The following is a 17,169-nucleotide window of genomic DNA, read 5'->3' as shown; positions in this document are numbered from 1 at the left end:
GTCATTTTCATCATTTCCATCATGTTCATCATCAATCCCGTCCACGGCATAGACTTCAATGCTCCCCTTAAAATTTCTTCTCTCTTGCCTAAAAGCTTGTAATTCGGCTCCTATAGCGACAACCAATAAGTTCCAGCCCTTAGTTTCGGCCACTTTTGCCGTTTCAGCAAGTTTTCCAATAACCTGCTTCATTTTTCCAATTTGTCCCTTTAATCTATCAACATCGCCTACCTTTCCACTCTTCATACTTTCCCTCAATTCATCCTCAAATCGTATCACTGTTCCTACGGATTCTTCCCAATACTTTGCTCCATCCTCCAATGCTTCTTTCTCCTTTTCTACCTCTAGTTTCCGTTCTTGCAACGAATTTATCTCTTTATTCCACCATTCTTCTGCAATTTCTAATGTGCGGCGCTTAGGTGGAAGCGCCATAAATCCTTCTTCATCTCCCATACTGATCGATACCATGGCTGGTGGTCTAGTCAAAAATTCCTGGACTTCGGATTCTACTTCTTTTAGAGCTCCACGGTAACTAGATAATCGAGATTCTCTCTGATTAACCCTCTCTTTAATACGTTCCCCTAACCAATTCTTTCGAGCCTTCATTTGTAACAATCTATCTTCCGTTTCTCGTATCTCGTTTGCCACAGCCCTCTCTTCAGTCCGCAGCTCGGCTATCTCACGATCTTCTTCGGATTTGCCTTGAGTAGATTCATTTCTCTCTCTGTCCAGTGAAGTCGATCCCGCAATTGTTGTGTCCACTGAGATGAATTCCCCAATTTCTTTCTTGGCCTCTTCGATTCTAATCTTCCAATCCTTTGTTTTCGCAATACACATCTCTCTCCTCTCAATTTCTTCTCCTAACAAATCTCCTTCCTCACCTTTAACATCCGCCAATTCACTCATATCCCTTAATAATCCTTTCCTCGCTGCCTTTAATCCAATTGTTCTTTTCTTCGGTTGCCTAACAGGAATTGTCTGCATATGTGATCCGTCTTTACTCCGAACCCCTTGACTGTCTTTACCCCGTTGTAACGATCTCGTCGTAGGGCGTGCTATTTCCACTTCCATCTCTCATGTCACCACCTCCTCCACCAAACCCTGCCAATAATCCCTCACCCTGCGCATCCAACAACATTTGTAATTCTGCCTGCAAAGCCCTTTCCCTCCTTTCCAATCCCAACAAAGTATCGACTTGTACTGAGCCTCCAACACTAACCCCTATGGACTTCAAACCTCCGACGCTTCTTCTCGCCTCCCTCACCAAACTCCCTCTCAAACTAGGACTTCTACTACCATCTAAACTTATTCCCATCTTTCCGCCCATTCCCAGAGCCACAACGCTTCCCGCAATGGGTGGAGGAGGAGCAGCAAATTGTATCCTCCTTCCCTTTGCCTTTCCATTTCCTTTCATTTTACTCGCAGATCCTGCTTCCGAGACAGGTCGAGGAGATATCGTTCTCGCATTTGTACTAGTAGGGGATCTAAGGTCCCTATAAAATTCCGGCGGTGGACTCGGCGTGGCTCGAGAAGCTGAAGGAGGAGAGAGATCACGCAGATTAATGCCATTGTGCGAATTATATTCTCTTGATAGAAGAGGATGCTGCTGATCATTCGTTCCCGAAGAGTTGCTGAAGAATGAATTGCGTGAGCGGGACATTTTGATTTCGTGGTTCGTGGTCTTTGTGTCGATGTTTATGATATCGTAGGTGTGGTAGATTATTCAATGTTTCGTTGTTCAAATATGCATATTTAATAGGTATAGAATGTGTTCATGGTTTAAGCACTGATGCCGTGAAGTGATGGAATCGATTGTAAAGGTCGTGAGTACTACTAGCCTGCTTGGAACGGAGAAACACTAAGAGTAATAGAAATTCGATAGAGCTGCAGCTAATGGGTGGAATTTGCAATCGTTGTATGAATGATCTGAATGATATGAGCACATGTAAAGAATGTGAATCAAGCTCGCTGGTAATTCCACTCCGAACCATTGAACAAATTCCTAAGTAGGTAGGTAGCAATATGTCATGCAAGTTGCTATGGTATTTTATCACATGCGATAGACATGAGGCCAGCCTTGTGAGGGACGTGCGCGAGAACGAGGCTGAGAGCTGTCAGGCTATCGTAACTTTTCATCCTTCCAATTCTTATTATCCCAAGTCCAACTGCTGAAAACTTCATGAAAAGAAAAAGGGTTCAGGATGAATCGAGCTATATCAAAATATCACTGCTGTCAGGAAAATCGATAGAACATCATTGAGAAGGCACATTTGTAGGCGTAAAGCATTTGGTATTCTTCTATTAACAAGGCGGTACATTCTGTACTATTGCACCCAATCCGTGACCTTCTGGTTTGCTTGTTTCATTATCATAACCGTTGGAAGCATGAAAGAATGATAAAACCAATAGTGGTACAAACTCGAAAGGCTGTACAGTAGCATGGAAGCTTGGTTCAATGCAAGGTTAGGGTGTATAGTTTCTAAGAGTTGAACCAAGATTCATGATAGTAATATCTTATTTTCGTCCCGTAACTCTTTAAAGTTGTCCCAAACCAAGGTTCTCTGGCTCAGCCTTGATAACACGGAGACTAGTAATAGATGTGTCAGTAAAGTCGAGGGCCGAATTGCAGTGATTAAAACTTACGTGTTGGTGTTACCCATACCACCCTTCCATCCTTGAACAACGACGACGCTCTCACCCTGGGCCAAGATCTTAAGCTTCATAGCCTCAGCGATACCCCACTTGATTCTTCTGTCAACATCCTCTTGCCAGTTAACCTTGGAGAAGTCTGGCTTCTCCTCAGCAAAGTGGAAAGGATAGACACCACGGTACAAGTGACCGTATCTGGATGCGCTGGCATTTCGGGTTACCATGAAGATAGGGCAGACTGGTCTGTACTTGGAGAGAAGACGTGCGCTCTCTCCACTGGTGGACAAGACAATGATGGCGCCTGCATTGATATCCAAACTGGCACGGACGGCAGACATGGCGCATGATTCAACAACGCTGACTGGACGTTCGGCAAGTTTGCAAAGTTCCTCGAAGTGAGAGACATATGCGATAGAGTTCTCGGCGCTCAAGCAACATTCGTGCATCTCGTTAACGGCCTCATTAGGATAGTTTCCCTTGGCAGTCTCTCCAGACAACATAACACAGTCAGCACCATCGGTGACAGCATTACCAACATCACTGATCTCAGCACGGGTTGGTCTTGGGTTAAGAATCATAGACTCGAGCATTTGAGTAGCACAGATGACTGGCTTTCCGGCCATATTGCACATAGCAATCATCTTCTTTTGAGCAGCGAAAACTTCAGCAGCTGGGATCTCAATACCCAAATCACCACGAGCAACCATGACACCATCGGTCTCCTTCAAGATCTCAGCGAAGTTGTTAAGACCTTGTCTGTTCTCAATCTTAGCGATGATTTGAATGTGCTTTCCATCTTCACCGAGAACTTTACGGATGGCCGTGATATCCTCACCACGACGGATGAATGAGGCGAAGACCATATCGACATTGTTCTTGACACCAAATCTCAAATCTGCTTGATCTTTCTCAGATAAAGCAGGGAGATCGACATCAGTGTTTGGAAGGTTGACACCCTTGTTGGAAGAGATCTTTCCGTTGTTTCTTGCGCGGCAACGAATGGTCTTGTCATCAACAATCTCCAAAACATCAAATGCGAGAACACCATCATCGACGTAGATGATACGTCCTGGCTCGATAACCTTGGTGATATTCTTGTAGTCGAGGTACCTGCGAGATGGCGTAGTAGGTTAGCAATGGGAACTAGGCGCCTGTAAAGTTGTTGAGGCTTATACGTACATGTTCTTGTCATCACAAGCAGTAGCATACTTGTCATCGGTTGTAATGTTGATCTCTGATCCAATAGAGATAGGGATATCAGCATGACCAACTGTGCTACCAGTTCTAATTTCTGGACCCTTTGTATCTAAAGCGATAGCGAGTTGACGACCAGCTTGAACTCTCTCAGCTTCACGAGTGTTGTCAATAACGGATTGATGGTATTCGTATGAACCATGGGAGAAGTTCATGCGAACGACATTGAGACCAGCGATACGGAGCTTGTTGAGAGCCTCAACAGAATTGGTCTTGGGACCGATGGTGCAAATAATTGAGGTACGGCGATAGTTCTTGGTAGGCTTGAACTCAGTGTTGAGGTTCGCCAACCAAGAAACCTTGGATGTTCCAGTACTTAAGTGATCCATTGCAGTGGCCATTGTTCAAAGTTATGGGAGGGAGGAAAGGTTGGAAGGTTTTGTAGGTAAGATTCCTTTTGGTGGGGTTGGTACGACTGCAAAGGACCTTTTTCATTCGTCAGTTTGAAATGTGAGAAGATCAAATTAAAATTACGGCCAACAGTTGAATTTCAAGTCTTGAAAGGTACAAACAGGAAACTTTAGAGTGATGGGTATCTGCTGGAAAGGGAAAGAAGAAATTCAAGGGATTTTGTGTATTTTGGGGTAGTACTGTGTAGGACTGTGTTCCCTTCCACCGTGTTGCTTGGATGCAGACACGGTCAATGATAAAACAACCCAAGAATGCCAATACTGCGGAATTGTTGAGCTGAGAATCAATACGGAGTACCAAGCACAGGAGTTATCAAGGTTAATAGCTAGGTAGGTAACCAGGCCAGGTAACCAAAGCCCCAGTACCCAGACCCAAGTACCCGCGGAGTAGATGATACACAGAATGGAGGGAGATGAGATATAAACTTACTTTACCAATGGATGTCGAATTGAGAATGAAGAACGAATAGAATAAATGTAAAGGACCTTGTGGTTGTGTTGTGAAGAATTGATGGATGAAAGGAGGGGGAACATGAACCCTTTTACACAAATACCCTTAAAAAAACAAATCGTCCCCTCATTTTCAAGCCAGCCCACCATGAGCATCCATATCCTATCCATTCCATCCCACTTCACTTTGATGCTTGCTGCTTGCTGCTTTGACCCCACATCAACACGTTGAATTTAAGGGTGCAGGTGCAGCAAGATAGTAGCTCCACGATAATGAGTTTTTTTTTTATGAATGTCACATACGGAGTACTCTGAATGGTGAACCTATGATAGTACTAGTAGTAGCAGGTAGTAGGTAGTACGGAGTAGGTATTACTAGGTAGTCAGTTTCGATATGCGAAGTACTCGGTGCAAATTGTTCCAAGTAATCTCGCAGGGAGGACAAGATGGATTGACATGATTGATACAATATAGTATAATATAATATAATATGGACAATACCCTCAATATTCAATCTGCAGCGAGGTTCAGAGGAATAAGGCTGGATGTATCTATCCATGGATAATAAGATGGAGAGAATGACACAGTACCTTTTATTCTCCTACCTACGGAGTACTGGGTATATGTACCGAGTGTATGTATGTCTACCCCTCCATGTCCACCTCACCTACTCCATCACCCACGTACTTGTACTCTGCACATATAAAAAGTGGTGAACTCTTTTCCGAGACTCTGATCTTTCCCACATCAGAATGTTGAATCGACAACAAGTACCCAAGTGTTAAAGTACCCTTGGCTGATTCGTTGGCAGGGTAGCATTTTGGTGAAATCCCTTACAACTGGATGCTGGGCACTTTTAGAAACTCAGGTCCAGCAGCGGACTAACTGTAGGTTATACCAAATGGAGAACTAGTAAATTCTTAGCTAGATTGGGATTCGGCCATTCTTTCGGTGCTGTCGAAGTCAAAATCTTTTGAAACCTCTAAAATCACTTTTGCGCGCTCTACGCGTTGTCCGTTCTCCCGCTGTCCCTTTCTTCCGTTGTCCCGCTTATGCCTAAGATTGGAGGCATGAAGTAAGGCATGAAGTAAGGCATAAAGTGAAGCACGAAGTAAGGCATACCTTAAGGCACAACTTGAGGCACATGTTAAGGCATCACTTAAGGCATGTAAGGCACAACTTAACGCACGGTGTTGGGTGATCTCCGGTAGTGTAATCGCATGTTTGACGGTGAATGGTACCCGATGACTACCAAAACTCAAAGTCAGCTCAAAACATAACCATAACGAAACAAATCAAACAAATCACAACTCAACGTTCCGCACGCCAAATAAGATTCGAGTTTCGGATTATTACCTTTCGCATTTCTGTATTAGCATTTCGAAAATCGTTTAAATCTCAACCCTTCGACTGATAAATATGGTGAGCTGGTTCATCCCCCCTTAAGTTTTCAGGTCTTTCAGAACATGAGAACCTAATCAGCCCAGTTCCTCAATTTACTAACATTTGGACTCGCGGGAAAGCTCGGAAAACTTACTCACTATGCATTTGATGCTGTCCTATGTAAGTAACTATCCTCTCCCTATTTGCGGTCGCTGATAAGCTTACTGACCGTTCTTGATACAGTCTCAGCATTCTTGGCTGGTATGAAAAGATCAACTGGTTTAACGTGTGTTTACCCCTATACTTCCCTTTGCGACCGTACTGCGAAATGATTAGCTTGCAATTCTGATGCAGCATGTGGACTTCTTGATCCGGCGGTGAAATAGGAAGTTGGACCAGAAGGCTAACAATTCCCATTCTTCGGGACTCTAGACCCAGTCTTAAGAAAGATGTGACCGAAAACAAAGAGCTCAATGGTTGGATCGAGAAATATCTTGGAGTTGGTGAATGGGTTATGGATCAATCGGTAGCTATCGCAGGGTCATCCGGCTTCTTCGAGAGGAAGAGATGATTCAGACATTCGATACCGATGTGCGAGAAAGGGGACATGCATCTCGGATGCGCCTAGGGAACGACTTCATGGCAGACATCTTGCGGCTCGGCGAACGATTGGGGTAGAAATTCCACGGAGTTTTGGGCGTTTTTTTGAGGACATGTCTGCCTGAGGGTGGTGATATAAGGACGATATGGTTAAGGTTGACCAGTGGTATTCTCTTCTATGAGTTAGGATACTTTTGCAGACAAAGGGAGGGGACGAAAATGTAGCTTTAAATACAGAAGACGTATTGCCGACTATATACATTTTCTTGCAGAGGGCATCTCCACATCTTGTTGATCCATCTTCCGAGGCACCAGCCGAAAATACCCGAAATCGAGTCCTCTTTCCAGACTTTGAATACATTCTTTCTCCTTCCTTTGCTCTTCCCCACTCTCTGCTGTCTCCCCGGTCTTCCTGGCCTCTTAATTATCCACCGTGGCTGACTCGTTACCCCTCTCAAGTGTCAATTCCTCTGACTACAACAACAAAACTTCGAAGCTCATTGCATCCATGTATGGGCAATTTAGAACACTCTAGGTAATCACAAATGCTATAAATGCGTCTCTATCTCCATGATTGTAGACTTGGCCTCATATCTAGCTCACATCGAGCTCTATACCTATTTTCAGGACTGACAAAAAATGATGCTTCGGGATAAATGATTGCCTCTGGCCTACGGAAGACCAAATCAAGAGGTTAAAGCTGATGGGCTGGTTGAATAACTTCGATCCTTGGGAAATTGTAAGATTATTACAGCGAGAGAACAACGGACTTCAAAGTAAATGATACTGTGGATCAACGAGATACGAATAAATGTATACTCTGTAAATGCGATTTTAGATGCTGGCATTGAATTTTGGTGATGGGTAATTTCTTTTGGGCTACTAGCCGGGAGATCTACAGGCCGGCGCGGGCCTAAATTAACCGGTAACAGCCCTAAATCCTAGTACCTGATCATACTCCACACTTCATAAACTTATCCTCGACCTCGACCTTACCTCGCATCAATGGCATCCTATATAGTTTTGGCAAAAGTTTATTTCATGATGCCAAAAATTATTTCATACGACTTAGCCATCGGATGAGATCGTCCATCCTTGGGAAGCATAATGGTCATGCTACCACCGCCAACTCTAAGCTTCACAATTCCCTCTATCCACGATAATTCCAGTCTTGATTGTCGCATCTACCATCCTCCATGCTTGGTACCTACTTCTCTCTCCCAGGCTATACCTTGGAGAAAGAGAGCTGCCATTGTTGCGCATCCTTATGCACCCTTGGGAGGGAGCTATGACGATCCTGTAGTGGATTTGGTTGCTTCTACTATTTTGAAGGAGGGATTTGTTGTAGGGACTTTCAATTTTCGGTACTTATATGTAACTTTTATAATATTATTGGATTCTAGTTTTACTTACTATTCATTAGTGGTGCAGGCTCTTCGAAAGGACATACTTCATGGTCTTCCCTATCTGAACAAAAGGATTATATATCATTTATCGGATTCATCGTAACCTATCTGCATCACCTTACCGTGCCGTATTCGTCCAGCCCACCGTCATTTACACAATCTGATCCCGAAATTCAAGACCTCGCTCCTATTCAGTCACAAGGCCCATTGGAAATTACAAATGGTAGCTCTCCAGGTAAACACACGTCTGCCGGGTCGAGTCTTGGAGGGTTCGAAGCCCCTCCTATTCTACTACTTGCGGGCTATTCATATGGAACTCTCATCACAATTAATCTCGACCCGAGCCTTCTTGCCATTCTTGCTCCATTTCAACAGCCAATCTCTGGTACTCCATACGCAGACATAAGATCTCGAGCACGATTCTTAGCTAATCAACAGAACGAGGTAATTGAAACTGGATATTCATTACTCCGAGCGGGAAACCATAGACGAGGCCGTAGTCTACAATTAGGGGAACAGATGACCAATCATAAAACTCGACTATCTAACTCGGGAGTTAGAATGGGTGGTGATGAAGATATTAGAAGGGCTAGTCATGATCTACGTGGTTCCGGTGTGAGACGATCATTCTCCGTGGATGCACCATTAAACGTTAGAAAGAGTGTAGACAGAATCAAGTCTCTTGTTCATCACGGGTCTCCAAAAAGAGGATTGAGCTATACTTCGACGCCTAGGGATCATGATAGTGATTCGAATGTGGAAAATTCGAATGGGCATACTCATGATAGAAAAGTCGAACCTGCTGATAGCCTTGGGGATGATATGAAACTTGCCTACTTACTCATTTCCCCTTTGCCTCCTGATGGCATGATCAATAACTTAGCAAGTATCGGAAGTTTCAGACCGAATCTTCTATTCGGAAAGCAAAACCACAAAATGGAGCCCGATATCAAGTTCACAGTCGATCCTACCTTGGTCCTCTATGGAACCGGTGATCTTTTTGTTCAAGCCAAAACTTTTGAACGTAAGTGAAGTGATCAATCATCATCTGAATTCGGAAGAACAGGCACTAACTATTGGTTCACAGGCTGGACCGAAAAATTGTCGCGGATATGCAAAAGTAGAGAACCAGGGAGTACGATGACTTTTAGATATGAAGAGGTAGCCAACGGGGAGCATTTTTGGAGAAATTCTACAGCTGCTAGGGAATTAAAAGAGAACATTAGAAGGTTCTTGGTAGAGATTCTAGGGTGGATTGTTTAGGTGGTTATTATAGGGTATTTAATGATCAATGGTAATGATAATGATGATGAAATTACCAGGTACGAAGATTTCCCTTGGATCTTCTCTTTGATTGATTGTCCTTTGGTTTTTATATGATATGATATACCAGTTCACAACCAAGTTCATGCCAATTGATCACCTCACCGTGTTAGTATACGCTGAATTCATTTTCTTTATATTGTGGAATGTGGAATACTGTGATATTGTATAACACACAAGACTCCAGTGATCCGAGATTATATCCACTTTTTGAGTAATATCATGTTTCATGGAGTGGTGTGGAATTCACAAGTGTGATTTTGAAATGAGAGGAGTGTCGGTACTCGTTATAGGATGGAATGGATGTATTAATAGTCGAGTTTTATGTTTGAGAAGTATTGAATGGGATAACTAGCTGGATTTTGTTGTGGGAGTGTGGAGGAGCGGGGTATTTGGTGCAGAAATTGGAAACTCAAAATTGGTATTTGGAACTCGTTGACGATTATATATGAGAATCTGGAAATGATTGCGAGTAGCGATGGGACATTCGTTTGAAAGCACTTGAAATTCAATTGCATGGATATTGATGTTCATTCATTCATATACATATCATTGACTTGAGGTTCCGAAACAATTTCCTAATCATCAAGATGTGATAATAAAACACCACACAACACAAAAGAACTCAAGCTCATCCGTAAACCAATAACCTAAGAATAAGGATTGGCAAAATAATACCAATAAGCCCCTAGCAATTTACTCCCCTCAATATAATTCACCCTGTCAAGTTTCTCATTAGGTCCATGAGCCCCATCATCAGACATCCCTACCGGCAACAACATAATACTCTTCTCTCCCAACACATTCTGTAAATCAAGCGTTACTCCAATACTATTAAATCATTAGCAAAAAACCCCTTCCACGATAAAAGCCAAAAGCCAAAGTCACAACCAAAAAAATAATAATATCAAACTCACCTCCCCCCCTCCCTCGTCAAATCCGGCTCAGTCTTATAAACCCTCTGCGTGGCCATCTTCCCAGCCCGAAAATTCGCATCATCGGATGTCCCAAGCCAATACGGAGCAGATTCTCCAAATAGTTCCACGCGACATGTATTTTTACTTCTGAGTTTGTCGAATTCGTGCATGAGGTGGTGGGTTGTGAGATTGGTGATGGAGTTTTGATCCATGTAGGGGACGGTGCGGATGGAGAATTTCGCGGTTACGCTGGGTGCGATGGAGGTGGTTTGGTTGGGGGAGGAGTCGGCACCGGTTATGCCGTGCTATAAAGGGGAGGGAGGGGGTTAGTCGGGGTTGTGTGGGTGGATTTGGGGTATTTGAGGGGGGGATTTGAGGGGTGAGAGGGGTGAGAGGTATTTGTGCGTAGAAATACGAGGAAGCGAGTGGGAATAGGAGATAACAAGCCAATAGATACGAACATTAAAAAGTGCAACACAAAAAAAAAAAGAAATAAACCCACAATCGTAAGACTCGGAAACCTAAACCGATGCATAAGAGTATCCTTCGGATCCTCAAAAATATTCGCCCGACTCCCAATCGTATCCTGAAAATCCCTCGTCGTAAACTCAATCGTCGCATACTCCTGCACCTCCTCCTCCGTAACCCCCTCGACCAACTCCTCGATCCCCGGAATCAAAATCCTCCCCTGCGAATCCACCAATTTCGACAGAAGAATCACCAAATCAGTCATAGGTTCATACACACATCCCCCAAACATCCCACTATGCAACTGGACCCCCGGATGCTCAACCGTCAGCTTGAAATAATTTATCCCTCTCAATCCATATGTTAAACAGGGTTTGCGCGTCGTAAGCCAGTAATTGTCAGATATACATGCTGCGTCTACATGGGCGAATATGTGGCTATTAGCAGGCGATGATGCGAAAGTCGCAAAACCAGTTGATCCCGATTCTTCCATTCCTTCGAAACAGAATATGAGATTGACGGGTACGTCGATGTTAGCTAGTTGGTAGGCTTCTAGTGCGTTGAGCCAGGCGAGGAGAGGGCCTTTGTCGTCGGTAGAACCGCGTCCGTACAGTTTTCCTTCTTTTTCAGTGAGGGTCCATGGGTTGGTTGTCCAGCCGTCTCCTGCGGGTTGCACATCGTAGTGGCCGTAGATTAGGATGGTTTTTTTGTTTGCGTCGTATGTTGAGGGGTAATTGGCGATTATTATGTCGGGGAGTTGGAGGTCGGTGTCGGGTTCTGGCCCTAGTGGATAGCGATGGACTGATGCATGTAATGCCTTTAGTTGATTTTCTAGAAAATCCGTCATCTAATAATTGGACGTGTGTGTTAGAATTCAAGGTGATAATAGTATTTCAAAAGAGTGGAGGGTGTATGCATACAGCGACTACATTTTTGCGTCCATCAGGGCTTCGGTCAGATGAAATTGATGGGATCTTGACTGCTGGTGCGAGTCCTATACTCGGGTTAGAACGTGTACTTTCCACCGTTGTGTATGCAGATGCTGAACTTACGATCATTGATGATGTTATACTCCGGGGCAACAGCAGCAGCAAGCTCATCGATCCTATATCAAGGATGAAAAATTCGTTGGTTAGTAACAGTTTCAATGATTGATTGCTCATTCATCAACTCCAGTACGTACTTTTTGAAAACGAAATCCAGCTTATCGGTAGCCATGACTGATTGTTGACTGAATGTACTTTGTACTTAGTACTTGTTAAGATAATAAAAGCCAAGAGCCAATACAAAAACTTTGTGCTTGAGAAAGAACTTCGTGATTTAGTTCATGAAAAATCATAACACTTGGGTAGAATTTTTGATAGGATATATACACAACTCCCTCCTCATTGCACAAACCATCCTCCCACAGAAGCCACAGCCACCCATTTCCCTACCCTAGTAACAATATTGGTAGAAGCTCTCCTCCTCAATCCCAAGAAAATAGTTTCAGCTGCTAAACCAACCCAAATATCCACCATACCACCCACATCAACATCAACATCACACCACCAGACAACACATATCCCAAGTAACACCTGAAGAGTCAAGATGCGGGGATCGTCGATATACCCATCAATCTGTGACAGGTATCACAATAATTCAGATGCAAACCGATTACTCAGTAGCATCGTGGCAGCCAATGGTGTTTAACGGGTATGTCGTGAAATCGTGTGCATGGAAGCTGCGGGGTATTGTGTAACTATTAGAATACTCGGTTGATGAAGCGGGGTGTTTGGTGTTACTCTATTGTGGTCATGGTGGTGTTGTGTGATTTATCTTTTACTGTGCTTGTTGGGGGATGGAGGGGTGGAGAGCTGATGCTGATGTTGATCTCTAGAGATTGGATGATCATGGATACAGAGATTGACATTGATAGATACTAGCTTGAGTGTATACTACATGATTATTCTTTGAGATAAGTCCAATTAATTTTGAATGCAGCATTATAGTCAAAAAATCGTAAATCATTCCAATCAATAGCCGAAAGTGGAATTCCCAAAACTGTATCCTCCGTATGAATGTCACCCACTCCAAGTAGCTATCCCCAGCCTCAATGTCTGGGATAATCATAAGGATAATCACTACTCGCCATTTTCCGCGCAAAATACTCATTCTTCATATTCTCGATCTCGATGAAACCAGTGATATACTTCGGAGCAACTCTCTCTCTTCCCTCTGGTAAATTATTCCTACCCGGAGATCGGTTGACCGAGTTTCTCCCATACCGGAATCGCACCTTCCTAATGTTGCCCGCAGAGCTTCTTGTCCTCAACATCATTTTGAACTTTAAGCCCAGTACAGCAGGAACTGCGTGTGTGTGTGATTTTTTGGGGTTAGGGGTGATCTTGATGATAGAGACATAATCTATATCTTTACCGATGGGACGAAGCTGATTCCAGCGTCCGGAATTTGGGAATTGATGATATGCTTCATTATCCATTCTCTCTCGGCATGGTTATCATCAGATACTTTCATCAAAGTAGCTGTACCGTTGAGGGCGGTATTGGCAAATGTGAAACCGGTAGCGAACCCCGAAAAGCCAAGATAGTGACTATGAGCCGTGCTTGCTGCGATACTGATGCGGATTTCAGGATCGCCCTCTTCAACTTCTTTGAGATGCCTTAGAACGGATTCCTGGACATGGCCGTGCACATACAAGACTTCGGGGTTGTTCCTGTATTTGATGATTTTGCCGACGAGATAACAGGTGGATACTCGGTGTTTTTCGTAAGGAAAGACACGTGCAAAATGTGTTGGCTATTGATGATTTGCTTGGTGAGGTTGGCATCATATTCATCTGACAATGAAATGTGATTAGCAAGACTTTCAAAAGGGTAAAAGATAAACGGAACATACTATTCCATGCTGGGGCTGGGTTAGATAACGATCCAGCCATAGTATCTGTATCTTCGACTGAAGAAAATATCTAGGGGTTGGTTGTAGCGCATGTACTGTGTACTTAGGAAGCTGCAAGTACTGGATGCAACGTAGACTTGGAGAAAACATAGAACCTAAGTTTTGAGCTTCTAAAATTCTGATTCTATATAATGCTATGGACCTGGACTTCGAGCACTTCTCGCAACAAAACGAAACGAGAGACAAAGCTCAGGGGCTCGCTTTGTCTCCACGACATTCATATTTGAAGAACGAGTTTCGTGCGATGTACCCTAGATACCTGCATACTCTCGATTAAAGTTTACACCACATATCTTGCACGCTGGTGAAGTGAACTGCGACACATCATCGTAATCGCGTAATAGGTACTTCCTTTGCAATATACCCACCTTTTTTCCATCCTTGTTTTTGAAATATATTTTTTTCACTTGAAATTATTCAACTCAAGCCAGCAATACTCTTGCATAATTTAAATATATCATATCCTTCCATTATCCGTTATACTTGGTCCATCAAAGCTGTGCGAGCTTCCCTAAGCTAGCCAGCCAAAACATGCAGCAAAAGGAAAAGAAAGAAAAATGTAGTCTCAACCCCACGAGTTTGATGCCCAACCCCTCTCTGTGGATGGGAAGTCAGGTACTTTGTGCTTTGGCCAGAGAGAACATTGAAAAGTTTCAATGCTTTAATTCCAATATACACATACACAAATCACTTGCAAACCGTGGGGGGAGGGCCATTTCCATCCAGATACATCATGTTTATCAGCACTAACACGACATGACGAGCGTTAATGTTGCAGATTCATCCGTTGAATAGGAGATGCAGAGACAGATTGAATTGCATGCATATATCAAGTTTTCCGAAATCCACCAGAAATGTACCTGATATGTTGATCCTATCATGTTCGAGATAAATAAATGCATACCCCGCAGCATCGTGATTTTTTCCTGAGAGTTCATGAAGTCATTTACATTTAAGCGGCTTGTTATATTAAAGCTGATGTGCTGTGCTACTGAAACAGTATGAAGCGCGTCGTGAAACTAACGCAAGCGGCTCAATGCGGATTAGCGAATACTTTTCCCCGCATGCTACTTATTGCCCCTTACCCCTCTTCTTTTCTGATGTAACAGTAACGCTGCAAGTAACGCTGCTGGCATTAATAGCTTCCAACTACCGTTAGATCTACAAGGGTATTACAGCTGATGAACAGTATTCATCTAGATGTGAAGCTCAGCTAGCCACTAGACTCGCTGATCAATCTGATCTGCAACGATCTCGCCAGAGAAATGTATTCAATTGCCTGAAAGATCAAGGATTTTCGGTACTCCCTTACCGACAATGGCATTGTAACAATTCTTCCTGGCACTGCAGCCAAAAAGCTTACACAACTTCCAGAACACATGCGGTATACTACGACGACGATGACCTGTTGGTGACTTCTTAAGCCCATAATTCCTCTTTCAAGCACTCGCATTGTTACGATCGTTGTGGACATAAAATCATTACGTACAAGACCTCCAATTTCGTCTTGTCGATGTCCAACCCCTCTTTGAAAGACTCCGATCATGCAAGCATCTGCAATCATTCGTATGACTGTAACAGGTAATGACTGTCTCCTCCGATCGATTTCTCGCAGAATGAAGGGTATTTAAAGAATTGCTCGAAGCCAGATGAATTGAAACTTCAGGTCTACAACCTACACTCAATCAATAAACTTCCTCCCTTCAAAATATACTATACAGCAAACAGACTCACCAATTGTCTTTCCTGCAATAATTTAATCGAACCTTTTAACATGCCTACATACGCTCCCATTGTTAACGAGCTACGGGACGAACTCCTCAGAGAAGTCGATGATCTCGATACTGCTGTCAGAAATGCCTTGAAATACGATATTCCAGACATGGTCACATATGGCATCATCTCTGGAAAAGGATTTCTAGATTTTGCAGACTGGTTAGTTCGAGGTTGGATTCCGACCGAGACCACCCATGGTCGCGATATCTATTACATCCTTTGCATGTTTTACTTCGTCCTCGCCCAAGATCCTTTGGGCGTTCGACAGACCTCCATTCTTCCAAAGAATGTCGGCAAGCCACTTACCCCACTATCCGACTGGCTCGTACGTTATGCCCAAGAAATTGGCCGATTTATGGACCAGCCAGAGTCATGGAACGAAACTTCTTTGACCAGCTACCGAAACTCTCCTCAGTACCGTGTCTTCGAGGCGGAGGACCCAAGCAACTGGAAGACGTTCAATCAGTTCTTTCACCGCAAGCTCAAGGAACCTCGTGAGATCTGCGCACCAAATGATGATCACATCATAACTTTCCCTGCCGATTCCACTTTTGCCGGCGCCTTCTCAGTTACCGATGAGTCTGAGGTGATACTTAAGAACCTGCCCTGGAAGGTATCAGATTTGCTCGGTAAATACGGGACTAAGGAAGTTCCAGGTTCGGACGACCAGACCAAATACGGAGACTTGTTCAAAGAAGGAGTTTGGACACATTGTTTCCTCAACACCTTTGATTATCATCGACAACACGCGCCTATCTCGGGTACAGTCGAAGTCATCGACGTGATCCAAGGTGCTGCCTACTTAGAGGTATTGGTTAAGACAGATGAAAAGGCTGGAGGTCACAACTATCTCCAACCTCGTCGACGTATATCACCAAACATGAAGAAACAGGATCCAGCTTCAGTCGTCACTCTCGACGCTCCTGACACACCAGGTTATCAATTCTTGCAAACTCGCGGAATCATTATTATCAACAATGATAAGTTGGGTCGAGTTGCTATCCTACCTATTGGTATGGCTGTCGTTTCCTCTGTCGTCATGAATACAGAGCTACTCGGCAAGACTGTCAAGAAGGGAGATGAGATTTCTCACTTTGCTTTTGGAGGGTCGGATATTGTAATGGTGTTTGAGCAGAAGGCGAGAGTTTCCAATTTCCCGGATTTGGAGGCTAATGAGCATTTCTATTATGGAGAGAAACTCTGCAAGGCTCATTACAAAGAAGCAGTTCCTTTCAATCTCAAGAAGTAATTTGCTTCGACTTGAAGCATAATACACGATCTTATGTTTTATTGTCATTTCTTAAGTATTGGACTTAGTAGTTATTGGACTCATTGTCCCAGACCTAGCTTAATGTATTTGATTATGATCCGGTTGTCAAATCATTTCTCCTTGACTGAGTGATCCTTTTGCGTCCTATAAATATTCCTTCTATCGCATCGCGTGATAAAGCTAAAAAGAGAAACGATAACTAGCATGTGAAATTGTAGAATACAATCCTAGCAAATACCACAAAATAGAAATACAAAGTCAAAGAAATGTCCAGGGTGAAACGAATCCCCGCAACCACAGATCAA

General features: G+C 43.5%; 7 protein-coding genes across 7 annotated transcripts; 3 read left to right on the top strand and 4 right to left on the bottom strand.

Moving 5' to 3' along the window:
- Nucleotides 1-110: 110 nt before the first annotated feature.
- Nucleotides 111-1,660, bottom strand: SS1G_04569 (hypothetical protein; the record flags this gene model as incomplete). Its single annotated transcript, XM_001594711.1, has 3 exons — nucleotides 111-152; nucleotides 232-964; nucleotides 1,026-1,660. The coding sequence occupies 3 exons, from the start codon at nucleotides 1,658-1,660 to the stop codon at nucleotides 111-113; spliced, it is 1,410 nt and encodes a 469-aa protein (XP_001594761.1).
- Nucleotides 1,661-2,535: 875 nt separating this feature from the next.
- Nucleotides 2,536-4,244, bottom strand: SS1G_04568 (pyruvate kinase; the record flags this gene model as incomplete). The annotated part of the gene is made up of 3 exons (XM_001594710.1): nucleotides 2,536-2,587; nucleotides 2,644-3,759; nucleotides 3,829-4,244. The coding sequence occupies 3 exons, from the start codon at nucleotides 4,242-4,244 to the stop codon at nucleotides 2,536-2,538; spliced, it is 1,584 nt and encodes a 527-aa protein (XP_001594760.1).
- A 1,938-nt stretch (nucleotides 4,245-6,182) lies between these two features.
- Nucleotides 6,183-6,717, top strand: SS1G_04567 (hypothetical protein; the record flags this gene model as incomplete). Its single annotated transcript, XM_001594709.1, has 4 exons — nucleotides 6,183-6,185; nucleotides 6,251-6,326; nucleotides 6,390-6,432; nucleotides 6,585-6,717. 4 exons carry the CDS (start codon nucleotides 6,183-6,185, stop codon nucleotides 6,715-6,717), a joined length of 255 nt encoding a protein of 84 aa, XP_001594759.1.
- Nucleotides 6,718-7,853: 1,136 nt separating this feature from the next.
- SS1G_04566 (hypothetical protein) lies at nucleotides 7,854-9,415 on the top strand (the record flags this gene model as incomplete). The annotated part of the gene is made up of 3 exons (XM_001594708.1): nucleotides 7,854-8,110; nucleotides 8,170-9,176; nucleotides 9,240-9,415. The coding sequence occupies 3 exons, from the start codon at nucleotides 7,854-7,856 to the stop codon at nucleotides 9,413-9,415; spliced, it is 1,440 nt and encodes a 479-aa protein (XP_001594758.1).
- A 710-nt stretch (nucleotides 9,416-10,125) lies between these two features.
- SS1G_04565 (hypothetical protein) lies at nucleotides 10,126-12,078 on the bottom strand (the record flags this gene model as incomplete). Its single annotated transcript, XM_001594707.1, has 6 exons — nucleotides 10,126-10,306; nucleotides 10,393-10,697; nucleotides 10,895-11,707; nucleotides 11,781-11,854; nucleotides 11,913-11,965; nucleotides 12,044-12,078. The coding sequence occupies 6 exons, from the start codon at nucleotides 12,076-12,078 to the stop codon at nucleotides 10,126-10,128; spliced, it is 1,461 nt and encodes a 486-aa protein (XP_001594757.1).
- An 874-nt stretch (nucleotides 12,079-12,952) lies between these two features.
- SS1G_04564 (predicted protein) lies at nucleotides 12,953-13,798 on the bottom strand (the record flags this gene model as incomplete). The annotated part of the gene is made up of 3 exons (XM_001594706.1): nucleotides 12,953-13,209; nucleotides 13,392-13,511; nucleotides 13,759-13,798. 3 exons carry the CDS (start codon nucleotides 13,796-13,798, stop codon nucleotides 12,953-12,955), a joined length of 417 nt encoding a protein of 138 aa, XP_001594756.1.
- Nucleotides 13,799-15,592: 1,794 nt separating this feature from the next.
- On the top strand, nucleotides 15,593-16,843 carry SS1G_04563 (phosphatidylserine decarboxylase; the record flags this gene model as incomplete). Its single annotated transcript, XM_001594705.1, has 1 exon — nucleotides 15,593-16,843. The coding sequence occupies one exon, from the start codon at nucleotides 15,593-15,595 to the stop codon at nucleotides 16,841-16,843; it is 1,251 nt and encodes a 416-aa protein (XP_001594755.1).
- Nucleotides 16,844-17,169: the final 326 nt, after the last annotated feature.

Source organism: Sclerotinia sclerotiorum, genomic scaffold, assembly GCF_000146945.2.
Source record: "Sclerotinia sclerotiorum 1980 UF-70 scaffold_5 genomic scaffold, whole genome shotgun sequence".
NCBI classification, from domain to species: domain Eukaryota; kingdom Fungi; phylum Ascomycota; class Leotiomycetes; order Helotiales; family Sclerotiniaceae; genus Sclerotinia; species Sclerotinia sclerotiorum.
Note: the sequence above shows the minus strand (reverse complement) of the source record. Positions and strands in the feature narration are given on the sequence as shown.